This window comes from Podarcis melisellensis, assembly GCF_964234715.1.
Source record: "Podarcis melisellensis genome assembly, chromosome: 7".
Lineage (NCBI taxonomy): Eukaryota > Metazoa > Chordata > Lepidosauria > Squamata > Lacertidae > Podarcis > Podarcis melisellensis.
The window spans coordinates 87,078,644-87,103,287 of record NC_138539.1 but is presented as its reverse complement, the minus strand read 5'-3'; the positions used below and the strand labels follow the sequence as shown (position 1 = coordinate 87,103,287).

At 42.9% G+C, this 24,644-nt stretch overlaps 1 protein-coding gene and 1 pseudogene across 2 annotated transcripts in view; both read left to right on the top strand.

Annotated features, from left to right (window-relative positions):
* Positions 1-2,449: 2,449 nt before the first annotated feature.
* LOC309374839 (protocadherin alpha-13 pseudogene) lies at positions 2,450-4,855 on the top strand (annotated as a pseudogene). The gene has a single exon. The product of its transcript is annotated as a protocadherin alpha-13 pseudogene (transcript).
* A 2,659-nt stretch (positions 4,856-7,514) lies between these two features.
* Positions 7,515-24,644, top strand: part of LOC309373494 (protocadherin alpha-C2-like) — a 181,751-nt gene continuing 164,621 nt past the window's right edge. Inside the window, exon 1 of the mRNA XM_081917753.1 lies at positions 7,515-9,983. Within this exon, the coding sequence (XP_081773879.1) occupies positions 7,629-9,983 (2,355 nt within the window). The 5' untranslated portion in view covers positions 7,515-7,628. The remainder of the gene's footprint in view (positions 9,984-24,644) is intronic.

The window sequence follows — 24,644 nt, the reverse complement described above, 5'->3', positions numbered from 1 at the left end:
TCCAGTAAATAGTAAGAGATGTCAGGTCTTCCCAAAGGTCTGGCACATTATTGCTCTGCATTCCAGTGAGAACACTCCTGGGTTTGACTGGAATATCTTCAGTTTACTTGGGAACTTCTGATCAATGCAGCAGATATGGACAAAGAACATGGAAGTGATTGGGAGAGCAACAATGCAATGAGATTTGTTAATCATTATTTCTAGTAGACTAGACTTCTGCGGATGTAAAGGTGGAAGGTGCTCTGGATTTTGAAGAATGAAAACAATTCATACTGGACGCAGATCACACAATGGGAATTACCCACAAAGGTATTTGGTGGTGTGCCTAAAGATGGACAAGGTGAAGGAAAATGCTCAATGTGATCAATATCTCAATTCTAATAAATGTGTGGAGTTAGTCTTTGTTGGGAGCTTTGTAGGTCTGATAATATAGAGATACTGTGGAGAATGGCAAGATGAGGTGCCACATCCTTCAAGATTGCCTTAGTAAGACATTCCATTTCATCAATTTCACACTGGAGCCATCCCTCAAAATTATTTTGTTGAAAAATGAAAACTTTAAGGTGATCAGCAGAATGTCCTAGGAAAGTGTTCTCACATTGGTTTCTGAAAGTTGCCATTCATATATTATGTGAATAGCAGAACATGACTACCAATCTGGAACTTGAAGATACAGTATACACTTTCAGATAAAGGCACTGGGCAAAAGATTTCCAATGGGGGCTTGTGTCCCTTTCAGACATGGAATCCAACATCTATTGCAATCTCATTACCTGCACCACAATGAGGATTTAAGTTGCCATCTTCCGCACGAGGGACAGCATTCTGACTTTTCATCTGGGCTCTAATCATAGTTCTATCATATTGTCTTCACATCTCTGTAAAAACTGCAATCTGCTCTCGGCCAATTCCTGCTCAGCCATGAAGTTCATATTTTGTTTATTCGGTTGTTGGTGTCATTGATCAAGGAATTCTAGTAATATGCTTTCAAAGTGAGGTAATGCATATGAGCCAATTACAGAGAGCAGGTGACCATGAAGAAGAAAATAATAGTAAAGAGCCTCATAGAACTGCATGCCTAGAAGAACTGGCGTTTCGATAAAGTGGTGCTGATAACTGCTTTTTTCCTTAGCAGTCTTTCTTCCTTGACTTGAGAAAAGTAGGCATGGGACTGGTGCCAATGTTGCAGTCATTCAGCACCAGGTCAAAACTTATTGATTTGCCCAGCGAGACTTCGGAAGAAATAACAGACCTAAAACTACCTGGAACTACTGGAATGTCTGTCTGAACCACTCAGCTGCCTGCCAGAGCTAAGCTGTGCAAAAGAGCTCTTCCTCTGGCAAATGTGAAATGGGAACTTCAAAACTGCCCCACATGGAAACCAGCTAGTCCAGCTCTGCCAACAGTGGGATGAGTGCAAAAGCACAGCCTTCTTAAATAAGCCTCTAACTGGTAACATTGCCTAAAGAAGCATGGCCAGCTGCATTCTGCATCTCTCTTCCTTTAAAGGCAAGAATTCTGTTCACTCTGTGCAATGAAGGGAGAAATACAAATGTAATGAAATAAGGTAAATAAGCACTATAGTTGTGTTCTGTTCTGGCAACCACAATGCAGAAATATGTCATTATCCTGAATTGCCATATAGCATTCCTAAAAAAACTATTGGAAATCCTAATAGAAAGAGACATGGAATATCAGAATATCAGTTCTTCACTCAAGGAAGCTCCAGAACTGCTGGGAAGAAAAATAATAAATGTGTTTCATAGGTCATAGGACCACAAGAAGTTGCCTATAACTGAATTAGACCCAACAATCCATCTAGCTCACTGGCAGTGGTTATCTAGGGTTCTAGCCAGGGGCTGTTCCCAGCCCTTTCTGGAGATGCTACAGATTGATTCTGGCACCTTCTGCATGCAGAGCAGGTGCTCTGTGACTGAGCTACTCCCAAATACAGGACAATACCCTGATCTCCAAGCAGTGAAAGATGCTAGTGGTGCCAACATGTGTCATATGTTGGTATAAAAGATGGAAACATTCAGTGATGGGGCAAATGTATTTAACCAGCCATATTCACCAGCAAATGAAAATATACATTTTGAATATATTAAATACATTTTCAAGAAAAACATCTTGTTTATCATTCATTTGAACTTGATTTTCATTTTTCTAAACAAATTGGTGACATCAAACATTCTCCAAAACTACACACAATATAAACATCTACTGTACTTTCGCATCTAGTCGCATGATGTCGCTCTCTGCTTAAGTAACTTGCTGCGAATAAAAGGGGAACAAAAGGCTCTTCCACTGCTTTGTCATCACCAGAGATCATTCCCGTTCCTATAATTGGAGGAAGAAAAGGTATATCAGCAGGCTGGATTTAGATTCTTTCAATGTTTTTTCCAGATATATTTCATAAAAGAGGAGAGTTATATGAAAGATTTCTGAGATGGTTGCTGCATGGGGAGACTCTTCCTCAGTGGGGAGAAAGCAGCTGCTGCAGCTGATTGTGCTTCACACAGTCTGGTTGATGGGGAGCGGCCAGCTCCATTATTCCGTGCCTGAGGAATCCCAGCATGGCACCTTCGTGGGCCGCATTGCCCAGGATCTGGGGCTGGAGGTGGAGGAGCTTATGCCTCGGATGTTCCGGATGGAGTCTGAAGATCATGGGGACTCTTTTGAGGTAAATGTCCAGAATGGAATTTTGTTTGTTAATTCCCGGATAGACAGGGAGGTGCTGTGTAACAAGAGCCCTTTGTGTGCTGTTCACCTGGAGGTGATTGTGGACAAGCCTCTGAGGGTCTTCCATGTAGAGGTGGAAATCAAGGACATAAATGACAATTCTCCTGTTTTCTTGGAAAGTAAACAGTCCCTCAGTGTTGCAGAATCAATGCTGCCTGGTACACGTTTTCCTCTGAAGGGAGCCTCAGATGCAGATGTTGGTGTTAATGCTCAACTGAAGTACAAGCTTAATTCCACAGAATATTTTGTTGTTGAAGAAAAAATAAATGACCAGCAGAGTGTATCATTGGTACTTGTTTTAAATAAACCTCTGGACAGAGAGAAAATCCCTGTGCATCGTTTAGTGCTAACAGCTACTGATGGGGGTCAGCCAGAACTCACAGGCACAGTCTACCTTGAGATCACTGTGATGGATGCAAATGACAATGCACCTGTATTTAATCAATCTGTTTATAAGGTGAAATTGTTAGAAAATGTGGCAGATGGAACATTGGTTATTCATCTCAATGCAACAGACTTAGATGAAGGAACTAATAAGGAAATCACCTACTCCTTCAGTAATAATGTTCCTTCCAATATATTTAGTATACAGTCAGATACAGGTGAAATCAGGGTAAAAGGAAAAGTGGATTTTGAAGAAATTAATATGTATAATGTTGAAATTGAGGCAAAAGATAGAGGTAGCCCACCTTTGTCTGGGCACTGCACTATCCTTATTGAAATTTTAGATGTAAATGACAATGCTCCTGAGATGTCATTGAAGTCCATGCTAGTGCCGTTGCCTGAAGACTCTTCGCCAGGGGCAGTGGTAGCCCTGATCAGCATCTCAGACAGGGATTCCGGATCCAACGGGCAAGTGAGCTGCTCTCTGTGGCCCACTGGGCTTCCATTCAAGCTGGTGCCCACCTTCAAAAATTACTACTCACTAGTGCTAGCTGAACTTGTGGATCGAGAGCAGGTGGCTGAGTATGGACTGGTGGTTGTGGCCCAAGATCAAGGGGCTCCATCACTATCAGCAAGTAGCAGCCTAGTGGTGCCCATTAGTGATGTGAATGACAATGCACCTGCTTTTGCTCAGCCATTCTATACGGTCTTTGTGAAGGAGAATAATCCACCTGGTGCCCATATCTTTACAATGTCTGCCTCAGATCCAGACATGGCTGAGAATGCCCTAGTCAGCTATTGGCTTGATGAGAAGCTCTGGTCGCTGTCAAGCTACATCTCGGTGCACTCAGAAAGCGGCAAGATCTATGCACTGCAGTCCTTAGACTATGAAGAGATGAAGTTGCTGGAGTTCCAAGTGAGGGCCAAGGATGCTGGGCTGCCCTCTTTGTGCAGCAATGTGACAGTGCAGGTGTTTGTGGTGGATGACAATGACAATGACCCAACAGTATCTGGACAAGGGGAGGCTGCTGTCAAGCTGGTGGTCCCTGTCATGGCTGGCCACATAGTGAGCAAGATCCATGCCCTGGATGCTGACTCAGGCTACAATGCATGGCTACGCTATGAGTTGCACGAATTGACCAGTGGCCCCTGGCAAGTGGGACTGTACAGTGGTGAGATAAGTACCAGACGTGCCCTGAATGAGGTAGAGGGCAGCAGCAGCCATAGTTTGCTGGTGTTGGTGAAGGACCATGGGAAGCCACCGCGATCAGTTACAACTACATTGAGTGTGTCTCTGGTGGCAAACACCCAGATGTTCCACGATGATGTCCATCTTCCCAGGATGGGAGGTAGTTCAGGACCCCTGGTGGACAATGTCAACATCTACCTAATCATTGCCATCTGCTCAGTGTCCAGCTTGTTCCTGCTTGCAGTCATCTTATATGTGGCTCAGCGATTCCAGAGGCAAGCAGAGGAGACAATGGTGTATGGTCCCGGCACAGCCACGCTGGTGTGTGCAAGTGAAGTGGGCAGTTGGTCTTACTCAAATCGCCACAGCCACATTTTGGCAGGAGTGAGTGGAGAGGCTGGAGCCAAAAGTGATCTCATGGTTTTCAGCCCCAACATTCCTGTCTTTGCAGAGAATGGGGATGTAGGGATTATGACGGAGGTGGTCCCTAATTCATCTGGGCAGGTGAGTCTCTACTATTCATTTCAGTTTGTCATGTGATGTACCTGTCTTGGGAGTACTCACTTGGATATAATAGCATGATTTCAATGTTTAAAAAGGATCTGTTTGTTCATTTTCTTGGTGGTAGAAGAGTTATATAGCTTTGGTTATAGATTAGCCACCTGGGTCAGGGAATTCCAGCACAAAACACAACTTGATGGAATAATTTCTGCTCATTATAAAACATGCTACTTGAGTCATGCAGAATATTTTGAGCTCTGACCAGGAAATCAAAGAATACACTGAGCTTTGCAGAATGCCTTGAGCTTTGATCAGGAAAAGAGATTTAAAGTTATTGGGCAGCATTGCTGTTTGAAATAATATTGTAGTAATTATGTTTTGGCAATAGCATCTGGAACCCAGTTAGCCTACTTCATCTCAGTTGTTAATGAAATATTTTAAATGTATAAAAACTCTATATTAGATACATAAGAGCACACATTATTAAAACTCCAACTCCACTTTTTCCATTCTTAAACCTATTTTCTCATCTACATGGACTCTCTTGAGAAATGTGATCTTCCCTCACAAGTCAAACCTCCTGCCAAATCATGCAAGAAGGCAATAGCAACATTCTCATTAAACACATAAACTCTCCATGTTTGCAAGAGATGTACCTCACACCATCTAACACAAGATAAACACCCAGTTCTATGGAAGATACATAGGAAGTACCGTAAGCAAACTTATTTGCAATAGCATGTTGTGCCAGCAGGCAGGCAAGCAAAGGGCGTCCAGGACTCTCCCAAGATGCAACACTACAGCTTGCCTGCAGACACAGTGTTTAGGAATGGAGAAAACATTTGTCACAATACACACAAGACTCAAGGAAGCATCAGTAAAAGAAGAGATGAACGCTGGAGCTGTAAACTCTGTCCCTAAGAGAAATGCAGTAGAATATCTTAGGACATAAAACTAACATTGTATAAGTGAAAACAGGAGACTACATGGGTCGTCCTCTCCAGGTGATAGAGACGTGTAGTGTCATAAATAGGTACAATGAAAGATGCTGGGCTCTAGGTCATAATATTCCAGATAAACCAGCTATGCCAGCATTGGGACTGAATGCCCTACCACCACTAAACTTGATTTTAAAAATATTACTGAGATTAGAACTGACTGACAAATTCTCAAATGATTTCTTGACTTAAGAAATCTAAGTGAAAGATGGATCTAAGATGTTTCCTGGGATGAATCAAAGTCAAACTAGTTTCAAACACAGGGTTGTGTTCACGCACAAAAGTGGTTGCCCCTCGCCATCACATGGAAGACGAAGAAGGAACTTCAGCCTATGGAGCAGGAAAGCATAAATGAGAAGGCTGAAGGACCTTTACATGGTTGCAGTAGAAAAGCAAAGCTCTTCTGCCAATGGATATGTGTGGATCTCCAAAACTAGAACAAAGCAATATGTGATAACATCAATGTCTAAACATGCTCAACCACATCACTCACAAACTGGCAGCCAGCTGGACCATAAAGAAGGCTGATCGCCGAAGAATGGATGCTTTTGAATTATGGTGCTGGAGAACAACCTTGAGAGTCCCATGGACTGCAAGAAGATCAAACCTATCCATTTTGAAGGAAATCAGCCCTAGGTGCTCACTGGAAGGACAAATCATGAAGCTGAGGCTCCAGTACTTTGGCCACCTCATGAGAAGAGAAGACTCCCTGGAAAAGACCCTGATGTTGGGAAAGATGGAGGGCACAAGGAGAAGGGGACGACAGAGGACGAGATGGTTGGACAGTGTTCTCGAAGCTACGAACCAAACTGTGGGAGGCAGTGGAAGACAGGAGTGCCTGACCATGGGGTCACAAAGAGTCGGACATGACTAAACGACTAAACAACAGCAAACATATCATCTGGCATATTATCTGCATGGTCTAAAACAGCAAAACACAAATAAGATAAAAACCTCCTTTCACGAGAGATCTTAGATCCAGAAGTCTTATTTGTATATTATACAGATTCTTGACACAGCACATACCCAAATTGGACACCACAGAGTGCACAAATAAAGTATCATACTGTTAGTGTATCCATCTGAAGAATAAAGGAAAAGATTTGTGCTCAGAAGCAGTATGGCGCAAAAGTATGTAAATAAGAACAGTGAAGAAAAGGTACACCCACTGTATCCTCTTCGGTAGTTTGGGGAACCTGTGATTTTTGGCTCTCATGCTATTATCTTTTTGGAATGTAACAATGTTCCACTTGATCTATCATGGCCATAGTGCTTCTTTTTCTCACATTTCCCATTTTTCTTTCATCTCTACCCCCGCTTTCTTCCCCACTATCAAAGTGAATCATCTTTCTTTAATATGAATGAAAACATACTCACCTTTGTACGACACAAACTTTTAAGAATGGAAATTCTCAAAGGCCGGAATGTGATCTTAAAAAACTGCTGCCACACAGGAGTAATTATATATCCACATACACATAAATCTTATGTCAAATGGTTACAAAGATAAATATTACTATCTTCACATACATTTAAAGAAGCATAAGAAAACTAGAAGAATACAGAACACCAGAAAACAAAAAAGCCGAACCAAATATTGCAAGAATTGCATTTTTAAATCTCTTCACAGGGTGTCACTCTTTACTGTTAAATACCTCTTGCAGACTCATAGGAGAGCTCCTCCTCCTTGCTGTCATCAGAAAATAGGCAGCACCAAAAGTGAAGGAGCACAAAGGATAATAGCAAGCTGGATTAACCAACCCCCACTCCAATATTACACATAACGGAGGGGGATTCAAAGGAATATATTTGAGATGGTTGTTCCTTGGAGAGACAACTCGGTGAGGAAGCAGCTGCTGCAGTTGGTCCTTCTCCACACAGCCTGGGAAATGGGGAGCGGCCAGCTCCATTATTCTGTGCCGGAGGAATCCCAGCATGGCACCTTTGTGGGCCGCATCGCCCAGGACCTGGGGCTGGAGGTGAGTGAGCTGGTGCCTCGGATGTTCAGGATAGTTTCCAAAGAGCACAAGGATTATTTAGAGGTAAATGTGCAAAATGGAATCTTGTTTGTGAATTCTAGGATGGACAGGGAGGAGCTTTGTAGCAAGAACCCTGTTTGTGCCATTCACCTGGAGGTGATTGTGGATAACCCCATGAGGATCTTCCATGTGGACGTGGAGATTGCAGACATAAACGACAATGCCCCTGTTTTCTCAGCAAGTGAGGAAAAACTGTCTATTCTAGAATCAAGACTTGCAGGATCCGTTTTCCCTCTAGAGGGAGCTTTAGATGCTGATGTTGGTACAAATGCACAGTTAACTTACCACCTCAGCCCCAGTGAACATTTTATGTTAGATTTCCAAAGTAGCAGCGAGGATAATTCCTTAGGCTTTGTAATAACAAAGCCGTTAGACAGAGAAGATATTTCTGTGCATCGCTTACTGCTCACAGCCACGGACAGTGGCCAACCTGTGCTAACAGGAACAATTCAGCTGGTGATCACAGTGCTTGATGTGAATGATAACCCTCCTGTCTTTAACCAGTCAGTGTACAAGGTACAAATGTTAGAAAATGCTTCCCTTGGGACGTCAGTGGTTAAGCTCAATGCCACTGATTTGGATGATGGCATTAATAGAGACATTACATACTCTATTCGTAGTGTAATTCCACCTAAATTAAGTACCATGTTTAGGATAGATCCAAATACTGGACAAATTTTACTGAATAATGAATTGGATTATGAGGACACTAATTCATATGAAATTCGAGCAGAAGCAACAGATAAAGGTGCTTACCCCTTGTCTGGACACTGCAAGGTTTTAATAGAAATTCTGGATGTGAATGATAATATTCCAGAGGTGTCAGTGACTTTCCTGTTGGTACCAGTTCCAGAGGATTCTTCACTGGGAACAGTCGTAGCCTCAATCAGTGTCTCAGACAGGGATTCTGGGGTCAATGGACAAGTGACCTGCTCTTTGTGGCCCACTGTTCTTCCTTTCAAGCTGGTATCTACCTATAAGAATTACTACTCACTGGTGCTGGCTGAATCCCTGGACCGTGAAGAGGTGGCTGAATACAGACTGGTGGTGACAGCCCATGACCAAGGGACTCCATCACTGTCAGCTAGTAGCAGCCTTGTGGTGCCCATCGGTGATGTGAATGACAATGCACCTACTTTTCCTCAGCCCTCCTACACTGTCTTTGTGAAAGAGAATAATCCACCTGGTGCTCACGTCTTCACAGTGTCTGCCATAGACCCAGACCTAGGTGAGAATGCCCTTGTCAGCTACTGGCTGGATGAGAAGCTTTGGTCATTGTCAAGCTACATCTCAGTGCACTCGGAGAGTGGGAAGGTCTATGCTCTTCAGCCCTTGGACTATGAGGAGGTGAAACTGCTGGAGTTCCAGGTGAGAGCCAAGGATGCTGGGTTCCCCCCTTTATGTGGCAACGTCACAATACAAGTTTTTGTGGTGGATGAGAATGACAATGTGCCTGCGGTATCTAGGTCAGAAGAGGTGTCCCTTGCTCTGCTGGTAGCCCCTGTCTTGGCTGGACATGTGGTGGGCAAGGTCCATGCCCTGGATGCTGACTCAGGCTATAATGCATGGCTGCGCTATGAACTGCATGAGGCAACCAGAGGCCCCTGGCGTGTGGGGCTGTACAGTGGTGAGATTAGTACAACACGTGCCCTGGATGAGATGGAGGGCAGCAGCAGCCAGAGTGTGCTAGTGCTTGTGAAGGATCACGGCAAGCCAGCACTGTCCACTACAGCCACATTGAGTGTGTCATTTGTGGCAAGCACTCAGGTAATCCATAGAGATGCCCACCTTCCTAGAATGGGAGGGAGTCCAAAGCCATTGGTGGACAATGTCAACATCTACCTGATTGTTGCTATCTGCTCAGTATCCAGCTTGTTCCTGCTGGTGATTATAGTATACATGGCTCTGCGATGTCAGTGTCAACCCAAGGAGCCCGTGATGTATGGCCCTGGCACAGCCACACTGGTTTGTGCCAGTGAGGTGGGCAGCTGGTCCTATTCAAATCGCCACAGCCACATCCTGGCAGCTGCGAGTGGGGAGCCTGGTGCCAAAAGCGATCTGATGGTTTTCAGTCCTGGTATTCCTTCCATTGTGGAGAATGGGAAGCAGCAGGATCTGCTCTGTGCAACGGTTAGTGCCCTTTCTGAACTATTTTATTTTGCATATTTGTGTTATAATATTTGTGTATATAATTTTCATCTGTTTTATTTTTAAAATAAATAATTACAAGTTGCCCCCAAGACATTTTAATGGATTTTAATGGTTTATAATATCTTTTGGGCTTCTCTTTTGCTCTAATAGCAATGATACAAACATTTATGCACTATAATAAGAGGTATGAAAGAAGCATAAGACTTCCTTTATGAGGTTTTCATGAATCTGGTTTTTATCTTTTGCCCCCTTCATGTGGGACTGTATCAGACTCTTTTTCATGGCCTAACAAAATAGTAAAAATGAAAGAAAAAAATCATTTCCTGTTGTATTGTGAAAATGACTTTTGATGTTTTCTCAGTGCATGAGCATTCTACCTGGCCAATAAAATAGTGAGGGAGAATTGAGTTTTAATTCCCCTTCTTGTTTTAACCTCTCTCCCCTGCCAAACACACAAGGAAACCAGGATGCCATGAATAAGGCGATCACGTCATCCTCTTGAAATAATTGATGTTGAGGATAGCTCCTTGAAAAGGTTTTTGGAAAAAGGCTTGTGAAACCGCATCTTAAGATTGAAGAGGTGTCATCTTTCTGAATATTATTTGTAAATTGATTATAGTGTACTCTAATGTTATGCAAATATTTTGGTGTGGATTGACAAGTAATAAATGAAAAATGGAAGTAACTGAGCAACACAAATATAATATCTAACCTAGAGGGAGAGTAGTATAACTACCTTCTCTGACACAGATACCATGCCATATCCTCTGTCTTGGAAGGATGTCTTTCACACACTGTATTGTGTCCAGCTGATCATGCTTTCAGGGTACTCCATATTGAGGGATGAGTGTTCTGCATGTGCTCAAAAGTATCCTTTTTATTTTTACTTTCTCCAGAAGAACCCTGGTATATATGCATTTTTTAACACCACAGGGAGGAAGGCAACTTGTAGTACATGATTTGGATGCAGAATCTGCAGACAGGGAAAGGGCAAAACTACCTTTAATCTCCCTTTTGTAAGGAACTAACTGACAATATAAAGCATATGTTAAATATAATGTATAATACACCTTTGATGCTAGATACTGAAAAAGCTTTTGATCAGCTGGACTAAACTATTCTAAAACATTTGCTCTTAAGAATGAATAGAAGTCAGTCGTTTTAAAGTCATCGTCACACTGTGTAGTGCGATCAATAGTTCAAGTAGCATCAATGGTCATTTCTCAGAGAGCTTTCCATTCAAAGAGACACTGCACAGGGGTACTACAGGGGTACTACAACCATCAAAGTTCTTGGCAGAACCATCAGACAGAATTAAAATCTTTCTGCTCACACACACTGTGGCTAATTTTGCTTAATTTTTCTTAAAGCATAGATGGAATTGGAAGAAGAGAAGTCTGGCTACAAAATAGATTAAAACAAACAATGGAGCAAATCTTAACCAAAACTAAGAATCTATTCTAAAAGATTGAATGAAATAGGATAAAAGCATGCTTCTCTTCATTTCACTTCTCATTTTGTGGAATGTCACAGTACATATTTCAGCAAGTATTATTGTAATTTTCAATTATTCTGTTGCATTTATCTCCTACTATTTCAACTCAGGGCAGAAGCTGTTTGCCAGTTATTCACTGCAAAATCAAATGCATAGGGCTTAAAATGTGGCAATACAGGCGTAGCCAATGCAAGACTATAAACCTATGGACAAGCTCTGGAGATGCATAAAAGATGCACCTATGACCTTTTGGTAGACCAGTGCAGACCATCACGTCATACTACTGATTCACTTAGTGAGAGCACATTGAGAAGCTGGAAAGGAAAATTACTCCATTCCATAAAAATAATCTCTTTGTATATGGTAAAGAACTGCATACATAAAAAACTGGCATTAACTTCCAATAGACTTCATTGAGCATAAATAATATAACCATCTAACAGAAAAAGCAGAAGTGCCTGAAGTAATTTCAGTATCTTCAAGGTAGGTACATCTTCATATCAACCTAATATATTGTATAGGGACGCAGGTGGCGCTGTGGGTTAAAGCCTCAGCGCCTAGGACTTGCTGGTCGAAAGGTCGGCGGTTCGAATCCCTGCTGCGGGGTGCGCTCCCGCTGCTCGGTCCCAGCGCCTGCCAACCTAGCAGTTCGAAAGCACCTCCGGGTGCAAGTAGATAAATAGGGACCGCTTACCAGCGGGAAGGTAAACGGCGTTTCCGTGTGCGGCTCTGGCTCGCCAGAGCAGCGATGTCACACTGGCCATGTGACCCGGAAGTGTCTCCAGACAGCGCTGGCCCCTGGCCTCTTAAGTGAGATGGGCGCACAACCCCAGAGTCTGGCAAGACTGGCCCGTACGGGCAGGGGTACCTTTACCTTTTTACTAATATATTGTATGGTGTAAATAGGGAGCTTCTCTTTTGAAAGTTTCCTAGGATCTGGGGTTGGCTTCACAAAGGGTTGCATTTTTTTTTTTGTAATTTTAAATAAACTGCACAACAGCAAACATGACTTACCTTACTAAAGAATACGAATAAGATCTTGATCTGGAAGAAAAGCAACTGGTGGGTGCTAAGAGGGTTGGATTCCATATTGTTTGTAGCCTTTTCTTTAAGGTGGCCTCTATGCTGATTATGTAGATGGTATTATACTATATTTTCCCAAGGCATATATAAGGTTGTCAAATGGCTGGTGGGGGAGTGGGAGGGTTGTGGGCTTAATTTAGACAAGATGGAAGTACATTTGATTGAGGGCAATTGTTCAGCCTGTTTTGGATGGAGCTTCACTCAAGCTGAAGTCTCAGGTTTCCGGTTATTGTCATGTAGGGAAAAATCTCTCAGTCCCCTGAGAGAAGTGTGGGAGCACCATGATATATTTTCCTTTATTCTGTGCAACTGTTTTGGCACAACATAACATATGCTGATTCCAGGCAGTTTTCCCAGCTCCCCAGGCTTGGTGTTAAAATCAGAAAAGTCAGCCACTGTTTGATAAGGACTCAAGCCTTATCCACACTTAGCCTTTCTTCACTCGTGCCAGGCGCAGGTCCGTGCTTAAAAACTCTGTGTCCAAGCATTTGTTTTTGCCCTGGAGCTTTCCTCATGAAAACCCGCTCTTTAGTGCTCAGTAGGAGCAAATGTCAACTCAGGTTTTCTGTGGACTGCCATTTGCTGTGATTGAGCTTTAAAGAGCAGGTTTTCGCAGGGAAAGCTCTGAAGTTAAAAAAGTGGGGGACACTCAGGCAATGAGCTTTAAAGTGTGGACTGTGCCTGGAAAGAGCAGAGGAAAAGTAGATAAACCCTCAGACACAAGCCAACCAAGCAGTTATTAATCACAGAACCTGGCTGAATTAGACAAATGGTATTCAGGGTGAATAATGGAAGAGCTGTCCCCCAATTATGTTATTCTAGGAATGTGTGCTTGAATGAAATTGGTGTGGTCAATGATGTGGTTCCTTCCCATACAAATGCTTCATGGAAACAGGTCCCAGACCTCTCCAAGTAACGCAGAGCAGAACACTGCAGACAGTTTGCAAAATATCCATCTCCACAATCTAGGGCAAATAAAACTAATGCCCTAAAATGGACCAAAGCAGTTCTGAAACAGCCATTCTGCCAGAGCAAACTACTACTACCCAGGGTTCAACACATGTCAATGCCAACACTGAACATGCTTCAAAATACCCAAGGCCAGCAACCCTTTTAGAGGAAAGCTGGATGGCTAATAGGTTAAAATGCAGTGTAAAATTTACTTAATTGAAAGAGTTCTGTGAAATCAGAGTTATAACATACATTATAACATAATGCCTAAGGTCAGATGACAAGTACACAATCTTTTCAAGTATTTAAAAGTTCAATCACACGGTGTCGCTGTTTGGTAAAAAATAGTGTCAGAGGACTGGAAAACTCAGCTCCTCCTTCCTTTGTGCAGAGATCTGCAGCAAGTAATGAACCATCATGACTGCTCAACATAGGGACAGAAATGAACATTTAAGGTAGACACACATCAATTTCTATCTATTTGTTCTCCTGAAAGAAACAAGACTGTGTGTATTCCTCTGTGCTCCGGATGCATTTTTAAAAATGGATGTTTGGAAACCAGGCTCCTTGGTGAGGCTGAGGCTGTTGCAGCTGGTTCTTCTTCACACAGCCTGGGAAATGGGGAGCGGTCAGCTCCATTATTCTGTGCCGGAGGAATCCCAGCATGGCACCTTTGTGGGCCGTATTGCCCAGGATCTGGGGCTGGAGATGGATGAGCTGGTGCCTGGGATGTTCAGGATGGAGTCTGCAGATCATAGGAACTATTTTGAGGTAAATGTTCAGAATGGCATTTTGTTTGTTAACTCCCGGATAGACAGGGAGGAGCTGTGTGGCAAGAGCCCTTTGTGTGCTGTTCACCTGGAGGTGATTGTGGACAAACCTTTGAGGGTCTTCCATGTAGAGGTGGAGATCAAGGATATAAATGACAATGCCCCCACTTTCTCTCTTAATCAGTTAAGTCTCCTTATATCAGAATCAACAGCATATGGTTCTCGCTTTTCTCTAGAGAGTGCATCAGATGCTGATATTGGTAAAAATGCCCTTATTGCATACAGGATCAGCTCAAATGAATACTTTGCTCTGGACACTCAGGATAAGCAAGCTAAAAGCCCTCTACCAGAGCTTGTTTTAAAAAGGACTTTGGACAGAGAGGACATCTCTGTGCACCATTTATTGCTTACAGCAACAGACGGGGGTCAACCAGAACTCACAGGAACAGTACAGCTAGTGATAACTGTGCTGGATGTTAATGATAACAGACCTGTCTTTAATCAGTCAGTTTATGAAGTGAGTTTACTCGAAAGTTCAGCTGTTGGGACTCTGGTTGCAAAGTTACAAGCAACAGATCTTGATGAGGGCATTAACAAGGAGCTTATTTACCGCTTTAAAACATCTTTACCCACAACAATGTTTGAGATTGATGAGAATACGGGGGAGATCAGGCTAAAAGGAAAATTAGACTTTGAAGAAGTGAATTTATATGAAATTCAAATACAAGCCATTGACAAGGGACATGCACCAATGGAAGGGAACTGTAAACTTTTGATAGAGGTTTTGGATGTGAATGACAATAGCCCTGAGATGTCACTGAAGTCACTATCCGTGCCAGTTGCAGAGGACTCCCCACCAGGGACAGTGGTGGCTCTGATCAGCATCTCAGACAGGGACTCTGGGGCTAATGGGCAAGTGAGCTGCTCTGTGACGCCCTCCCACCTACCCTTCAAGCTATTGTCCACTTTCAAGAATTACTACTCTCTGGTGGTGGCTGAGCCCCTGGACCGGGAGCGGGAAGCAGAATACAAGCTGGTAGTGACTGCCCAGGATCAAGGGACTCCATCACTATCAACCAGCAGCACCCTGGTGGTACCCATTGGTGACGTGAACGACAATGCTCCTGCTTTTCCTCAGTCTTCCTACACAGTCTTTGTGAAGGAGAACAACCCACCGGGTGCTCACATCTTCACTGTGTCTGCCTCGGACCCAGATGTGGCTGAGAACAGCCTGATCAGCTACTGGCTGGACGAGAAGCTCTGGCCCCTGTCAAGCTACATCTCGGTGCATTCAGAGAGTGGGAAGCTCTATGCTCTTCAGCCCTTGGACTATGAGGAGGTGAAGCTGCTGGAGTTCCAAGTGAGGGCCAAGGATGCTGGGCTGCCCTCCCTGTGTGGCAATGTGACGGTGCAAGTCTTTGTGGTGGATGAGAATGACAATGTGCCAGCTGTGACTGTACCAGTAGAGGAGGCTCCCACCCTTCTGGTGGTCCCCCTGACAGCTGGGCATGTGGTGGGCAAGATCCGTGCCCTGGATGCTGACTCGGGCTACAACGCATGGCTTCGCTATGAGATGGATGAGGGGTCCAGTAGGCTTTGGCGGGTGGGACTGTACAATGGTGAGATCAGTACAACACGTGCCCTGGAGGAGGCAGAGGGCAGCAGCAGTCATAGTTTGCTGGTTGTGGTGAAGGACCATGGGAATCCCGCTTTGTCAGCCACCGCCACGCTGAGTATTTCGTTGGTGGCCAGTGTCCAAGCCCTCCCAGCTGATGCCCGCCTTCCCAGAAGGGGAGGGAGCCCCAATCCCCTGGCGGATAACATGAACATCTACCTCATCATAGCCATCTGTGCAGTGTCCAGCTTGTTCCTGCTGGCCATCATCACATATATGGCCCTGCGGTGCCATTGCCAGCCTAAGGAGGCCATGGTGTATGGTCCTGGAACAGCCACGCTGGTGTGTGCCAGTGAGGTGGGCAGCTGGTCCTATTCAAATCGTCACAGTCACATCTTGGGCGTGACAGGAGACTCCAATGCCAAAAGCGACCTCATGGTTTTTAGCCCCAACATACCTGTTTTTGCAGAGACTGGACAGGTAGGAAATACAAAGGAGCTGGTCCTAGATTCTTCTGGACAGGTGAGTCTCTGATGTTCTTAGAATTGCCTTTATGGATGGACAGTTTTTCTGTTAATATGTCCATGATATGCATATAATGTAAATATCAGATCAGCCTACGGAGATTTTTTAAACATTGTTTTTATTCATTATACTTTTCTATGACGTGTAACATTATCAGATGCCTTTAAAGCATAAAGATTTTAAAATATATGAAGGTAATGCACTTGATCACATAAAATAATTCTTCCTAACTACAAAACAATTAACTGTGGTCAGCTGAATGTACCATAATTGTGCTGAAGGGTGTGGGTGAAAATTAACTGGAAGGGGAACATAGAAATTTCCATGGTGTGGGAATTCATTCCACGATTACCTGTGCAGGAAGAAAAGGTGATGCAAGGCTTTTGAAAGACACATGAACACCTAAATCAACTAAATTGGTTACAACAATAGACATTATCTATGCAGAAATATCGAAAAAAAACAAAGATCTTTAGAAAAAAGATTGTTATATCCACTGTATGAGCGGCACGAAATTTCAGGGGTGCCAGCACATACCTTGTACTTGGTTTCCTCAGAATGAAGGTAAGTGGAGATGGTGGCATTTGTGTGATATAATGTTCTGTACGGTGGTGTCCAAATTTTTTTCAAAGAGGGCCAGATTTGTTGTAGACCTTTTTTAAGGATTGAACTTGTTGCGCTTTTTTTAGGGTTGAAGTTGCTGAGGTTTTTTTAAGGATTTTACCCCAAGAATAAGCTGCCACAGGGGCCGGATTAAACCAACCGGCAGGCTGGATTAGGCCCCCGAAACGGACTTTGAACATGCCTGGTTTCCACCTATATGTGGGCTGAGCGTAACATGGAAGACCTCACAGCATTAACACTGTAACAGATCCTGCTCATCCCTTAGGTCCTGCCCACCCCTGTCATAGTTTTGGATTGAGCACAGTCTGGACTTTGCATCTTCCCTGCAGATGATACTGGCCAGGGCATATTGTTTTTTTACACTCATCGAAGACATCAGCTCCAGCCAGGGAAGGAGGGGGAAAGCCTGCCTCACTTTAGCCCACTTCTGGAAGCACCTCTAGCTAGCAGTTTCTGTGGCAACCAAATGCTTGTATTTCATCAAAGAGATACAAAGCAGACTTGGCTAGAGTAATTAACTTAACAAAGAGACTGGTTTGACCTCTGTTCCAAACAGAATCATGTCTTACAGTGGTGAAACTACAGGGTTGGAGGGGACTGAAAAATGGCATGCATCCATCTTATAACACTAAAATACAAGGAAAAGAAAAAGCAACTTGGTCTTGTATTTGACAAAAACATTCAGCACGATCCTGCCTCTTCTCCATACAAAGAGTGGTGTGCAAAGGTGTTCTGAATAGCAAAGTGTCATACTCTTTCCCTGCAATAATTGGCCTTCTGTGGCCTGTAGTTCCAGCCATTCATGATGAAATCAGGTGCAACTATAGAGAACTTGACATCCATCATTAATTGCTTATCACCCAAACAAAAAAACAATGAGTTTGATTTGGTGCATCTTTTATTTTATTTAATTTAACATAATTTATATGCCTTTTAATCATCAAAACCTATAAACGGGCTGCATAAAAGGTTGACAGTTTAAGAGGCTGAAAAAGATAGAGAGTTTGGAAAGAAATAACACTTCCTCACTGCACCAATGAGCGCTGAAACAGGTTATTCCAACTAGCACAGGGGGATCAGTTCAAAAAGAAGAGGCAGGAGGTTGAATTCAACTAAGTCCTACACTGTGTAGACCCATTGAAATTAATGAACCTAAGTTAGTCATGTCTTAATAATTTAATAGGTCTACTCTGAGTAGGACTGGCATTGAATGTGACCCATTCATTCCTAACACATTTGGGGTTTCTGAACTAATCATGATGTAGAGAAAGCAAACAGGATCAGCAAATGAAGAATTTTAATTGAGAGTGTAAAGGAAAAGTTTGAAAGGGAATCCAGGAAGATCACAATACCACAGAGAGCCACAGAACATGGCCAGTGAGCAGGGTGCTGTGCTGACATGCCATGGCTGTGCTTTCTTTGTTTTCCTATCTGAGGATGTATAAAACTTGCAGCAAGTGCAAGCTGCAAGAGAAAGTGCTGCTGGAAGAGAAAGTGCAAGGGCTTGAGACATGCCCACCCATTCTTTGGCTCATCATGGAAAATGAATAATTTCTAGCAGGAACAAAGGAAATACTTTCAAAAGGACAAAAGGAGGGATCAATTTCTAAGGAAGATGAAGAAGACCAGATGCAGGAGGTGGGCACATGGAAGAATGTCACACAGGATCAAGATAATCAAGAAGCCTTGTGTCTTCTGGAGCTGTGGAATTGATTCCAGGAACTGCCCATGGAAATTATTTAACAAAGTTCCCCATGATATTCTTGTTAGGAAACTGGTAAATGTGGTTTGATGATGTTACTGGGTGAGTTTGTAGCTGGTTGAAAAACTGTATCCCAAGAGTTCTCACCAATGACTCCTTGCTAACCTGGAGACAAATTGGGTGTCACAGGGACATCTTAGGCCCAGTGTCGCTAAATATATTTATAAATGTCTTGGACAAAGAAGTCAAGGGAATCAAGGTGATACCAAACTGGGTGGAGTAGTTAGTACTTTAGAAGAGAGAGACTGGATCAGAGATGATCTTGATAGGGTGGAGAATTGGGCCAAAGCAAACAAAATGATTTTCAAGAGAAATAACTGTAAAGTTCTGCATTTAGGTAGGAATAATATAGAATGGGTGCTATTTGATATGTGAGCCATACATGTGAAAGGATCTAAGGGTTTCAGTAGACCACAAGCTAGGCGTAAGTCATAATGTAGTTAAGAAGACTGATGCACCAAAGTATACTGTCCAGATCACAAGATGGAATGACACACTATTCTGCTTTAGTCAGATTTCATCTAGAGTTCTGTGTCCAGTTCTGGGCATTGTAATTCAAGAAGGATATTGACTGACTAGAATGTGTTCATGGGAAGGTGACAAAGACTTGGAGACTAAGTCCTATGAGGAAAGGAGTTGGGTGTGTTTAGCCTGGAGAAAAGAAGATTTATGATAGTCATTCTGAAATTTTTGAAGGGCTGGCACTTTTAGAATATGGAGTAAATGTGTGTGTTTTTTGTTTTAGAAGGTAGGATATGAATGAAAGAGCCTATGTAGCAAGAAAAAATGTTTAAACCAAAAGTTAGGAAGAACTTCCTGATTGAGCTGTTTAACAATGGAACACACTGCCTCAATAGGTGTTAGGCTTTCATTCATTAGAAGATTTTAAGTAGAAGCTAAATAGCCACCCATCAGGGGTACTGTATTGGCAGGCTCCTGCATTAGCAGGAGGGTAGGGACCGCTTACCAGTGGGAAGGTAAGCGGCGTTCCGTGTGCTGCGCTGGCTCGCCAGATGCAGCTTGTCACGCTGGCCACGTGACCTGGAAGTGTCTGCGGACAGTGCTGGCTCCCGGCCTATAGAGTGAGATGAGCGCACACCCCTAGAGTCTGGCAAGACTGGCCCGAACGGGCAGGGGTACCTTTACCTTTTTAAACTACCGGTAGATAATCTCCAATGAACTTTCTTACTCTATCATTCTATGATACTCAAACAGTGTGGGAAAAGTTCAACTTTTCAGTGCATCCACCGGGTTATTTTCCTGCATAGACCTGCCCATTGTGAACAGATTCCTTCTATCATAAAGTCATTCTTTTTTCTTATTCTAAAAGCAAGATTTCTATACAGTTTTATATATATAGAAAATCTTAAGTGGTTTACATACATAATAGTAAAAAAATGTTCATTTAAAAAATAGCAATGATACAGACTTCTTCAAGCAATGGCCCTGATGGGTGATTATCCTTCTGCTCGCTTTCTTCTGTTTACCTTAACCTCGGCAAAATCTCTTTGAGTCACTATTATCGGACATGAAGTTTTTCATCTTTGAGAGAAATGGAGAACTGAAGAGACGTTGGTTCTGGAGCAGCATCCCAACTCATACCAAATTGCTTGTTGGCTTTGTTAACAACAACAACAACAACACCCAGTCCATCTGACTGGATTATCCCATCCACTCTGGGTGGCTTCCAACCGATATAGAAACATAATAAAACATCAAACATTAAAAACTTCCCTCTCTGCCGACCTCCTGTTGGAATGAGTGGACATATAAGGACTGCCCTTCTGCTTAGGTCGTGAGATTTACCATCTGCTATGGGGTCCAGCAGAGGAATAGCAAGGAACCCAAAGGCAAGACAGACAAGGTCCAGAAACAGCATGAAGGCATTGTTCCAAGCAGCATTAATTGCCAGTCTTTGCAAATCACACAGCGTAGAGCAAGCAGAAAACTCACCAAACTCCTCTCTTCACTTATTTGGCTGACAGGCCCAAACCATAAGAATTCCTACTTAATCCTTGTACGACCAGCTATTCCCAACATGGATGGATGGACACAGATATGTGGGATGGTGGGAGTTGGGTTTACATAGCTCTTTCCAGGCTCCACCCCCAAAATGTGGCAGGTTTTTACATATTGCCTCCATCATGTCCTGCTCCCATCCAGGACTGAACTCAATGGTCCCTCACAGCTTTAAGAGACAGACTGTTTCCTACTCCCACCCCTATCAGCAACAAGAAGATGAACAGATTCAGCTGCTTTTCTACGTCATTGTAAGACAACTTCCTTTGAATAAAAGAGTTCAACTTGAAATAAAGGACACTGTATTTTCCTATGTAGCTGTGGTAATACAGCACTTCTCCATTTAGGGATGCTTCCTCCATATTTGGTTGTATGTATGTGAAGGATGATTTGAGTTAAGAAACTCTATTGTTGGAGGATGTTAGTCAAGCGATCTCATTCAAAGTGTGTTTCTAACTTCATTTAGTATCAAAATGACATGCTTTCAAAAATGGGTGGGGTGAGTGAGATGTCAGTAATACTTAATGAGATTTAGGCTGCAATCTTATGCACACTTACTTTGGAGTAAGCCCCAGTGAACAATAGGAGTGTTCATTGCATTGCACAGTATGTACTCTCCTGATTTGAAACAGATAACCAAGCTGGATTGCTTGCGGCATACTTCCTTCTGAATTGTGGAACCTCCTAGGTTTAGAGAGAATAAATGTGGTTTGCCTTCTTCTGTAAGGCATTCCTCTCAATGACTCCTGAATGTTGTTAACTTAGAGTGCATGGGAAGATGACATTTTATTTCCCCAAAAAAACATTTTGTTTTAAAAATGTTTCTTAATTTTTTTTAGTTAGTGCTATCCCATAATTTTTTTTGGTTTTGTTTCAACTATACAGAGGTGTACCTAGGCTCCCTTGCGCCCTTGGCAAGGAGCTGTATAGGACACACACACCACTGTCCCTTGTGCCCTTGGCAAGATGTATTGGCACCTCCAAAGCCAGAAAAGACTATAGACCAGAAACTCAAAAAGTTTGCTTCCTGTCGCCTTTCATGCTCCGCCAGTGACTTCCTCCATGGCCATTGGGGTTGGGTCTGCCTTCCTTCTCCTCCTCCTCCTCCTCCTCCTCCTCCTCCTCCTCCTCCTCCTCTGTGAGTCTGTCTGCCCCCCTCCTCACTGCTTTCCCTCCTGGCCACTCCAAGCCAGAGTGTCCCCCTGGATGTGTGCAGGGAGCCCAACCTGGCCAACCCCTAGGTATACCCCTGCACCTATATTATGAAACAGAATTATACACTGACAGGGGGATCCTGCTAGTTCTTGAGTTTATTTTGACTGCAGCATTGGGACATGGCAACTTAAAGGGGGCAACACACACTAACGGGGGGAGGAGGCTGGATTTTATATATTCATTAGAAAATCCATCCAAATTCTTCCCCTTGTAGTGTTATAGTGGGTTTATATATGTGCACTAATGAAATTTATTTGGGATTGGCAGTGTTCACATGTCCATAGTATCCCCCAAAACATAGATGAATGCACACATGTGTATGCTAACAATTCCGTATTTTGGGAAAGTCTTTTAAAAAAAAATCCCTCACTTTTGGAGAATCACAGTTACATAGAAAGATAGCTTTTTTTTAACTTTGCAAAATACAGTATATGATTTCTGTAAAGCAGATGGTTCTAAGAATCCTAAAACCCACTCAAGGCAGTGAAATTGAAATTATAAGATGAAAGCCATACAAAATTCAGAAAAGGGAAGGTATCCTTGGTCTTTAGGGACCTACATGTCTGAGCCATTCATGTCTGAACACTACCCACATTCAAGTAGGGCACAGTTTACTTGAATGGTGAGACACCCCATGCTCAGAAACATATGGGCATGCATAGAAATAGGAATAATGAAGTGGGGAGAAATAAGCTGCAGGCTCCTTCGATCTTCTGTCTCAAATTGCCCAGCTTCCTTTCACTTTTTGTGGTCATTAGTGTATAATTTTGTTCCTAGTTCCTTATTTGTAGTTGATTTATCAACAGTTCAGCTGAGATTTTCACTAATTAAAGTGGAAAAGCAACCCCTAGAGGGAAAGCCCTTTATCTTCAAATACCAATAGACAACGTATCATATTCCCATCAACCCTTTTCCTTGCATTAAAATGCTGAAACCAAAACTAATTTCAAGATTTCAAAATTAAGTTGTAAACCACACAATAAATGAATCTTGTTATTTGTAACTATGATTTTAAAAGTTAGAGGCTATCAAAATCATAGGACTGAAATGACAGCAGTTACCAGCAAAGGAAAATATACATGCAGAATAGAATAAACATATCTTTCAAGTAAAATTTTATGCTTTATTATTCATATTACTTTATTTTCATTGACTGAAAAGTGATGGCATGAAACAAGACTCCAAGAAGGCCTTCTCATATAAGGCAACTGTACTTCCCCATCTAGTCGCACGATGTCGCTCTCTGCTTAAATATCTTGCTAAGAATAAAGGGTGTACACAAGGCTCTTCCTCTTCTTTGTCATCAGATATCTTTCCGTGCTTGCAAATGGATGGATGAGCAAAATGGATACTATGGAGCTGGATTAATTTTTTTAAAAAAATATTTTATAAAGCTGTGACATGAAGTAATATATAAAATATATGAAAGATTTCTGAGATGGTTGCTCCATGGGGAGACTGTTCTTCAGTGGGGAGAAGGCAGCTGCTGCAGCTGATTTTGCTTCACACAGCCTGGATGGTGGGGAGCGGCCAGCTCCATTATTCCGTGCCTGAGGAATCCCAGCATGGCACCTTTGTGGGCCGCATCGCCCAGGATCTGGGGCTGGAGGTGGAGGAGCTCATGCCTAGGATGTTCCGGATGGAGTCTCAAGGAGATGGGGACTATTTCAAGGTAAATGAGCAGAATGGGATTTTGTTTGTTAATTCTCGGATAGACAGGGAGGAGCTGTGTGGAAAAAGCCCGATATGCAGCATTCACCTGGAGGTGATTGTGGATAAACCCCTGACTGTCTTCCATGTGGAAGTGGAGATTGCAGACATAAATGACAATGCCCCTGTTTTCTCAGTCAGAGAGCAGAATTTAGCTGTCTTAGAATCAAGAGTGCAAGGTTCCCATTTCCCAATAGAAGAAGCTTCTGATGCAGATATTGGTAGCAATGGCCAGGTAAACTACAAGCTCAGCCCCAATGAATATTTTTCTGTGGAAGAGATAAAGAATTATGAGCACAGCAAGTCTTTGGTACTGACATTAAAAAGACCACTGGATCGTGAAGTATCTGCAGAGCATCACCTGCTCCTTTCAGCATCAGATAGTGGGCAGCCAGCACTCACTGGCACAGTCTTGCTGATCATCACTGTGGTCGATGTCAATGACAATGCACCTGCCTTTAACCAATCAGTTTACAAAACTGAATTATTGGAAAACTCTGCAATGGGAACATTAGTTATTAAACTGGAGGCAAGCGATTTGGATGAGGGAATTAATAAAGAGATTTCCTATTCATTTAGCAACCTTGTTGCTCCAAGTATAAAGGAAATGTTTAGCATAGATCCGAACAATGGAGAACTTAGAGTGAAAGGAATGGTGGATTTTGAAGAGAGTACAGCATATGATATTCAAATTGAAGCAACAGATAGAGGTGCTTACCCTGTGCCTGGACATTGCAAAGTTATCATTAAGGTTTTGGATGTGAATGACAATAGCCCTGAGATGTCACTGAAGTCACTATCTGTGCCAGTTGCAGAGGACTCCCCACCAGGGACAGTGGTGGCTCTGATCAGCATCTCAGACAGGGACTCT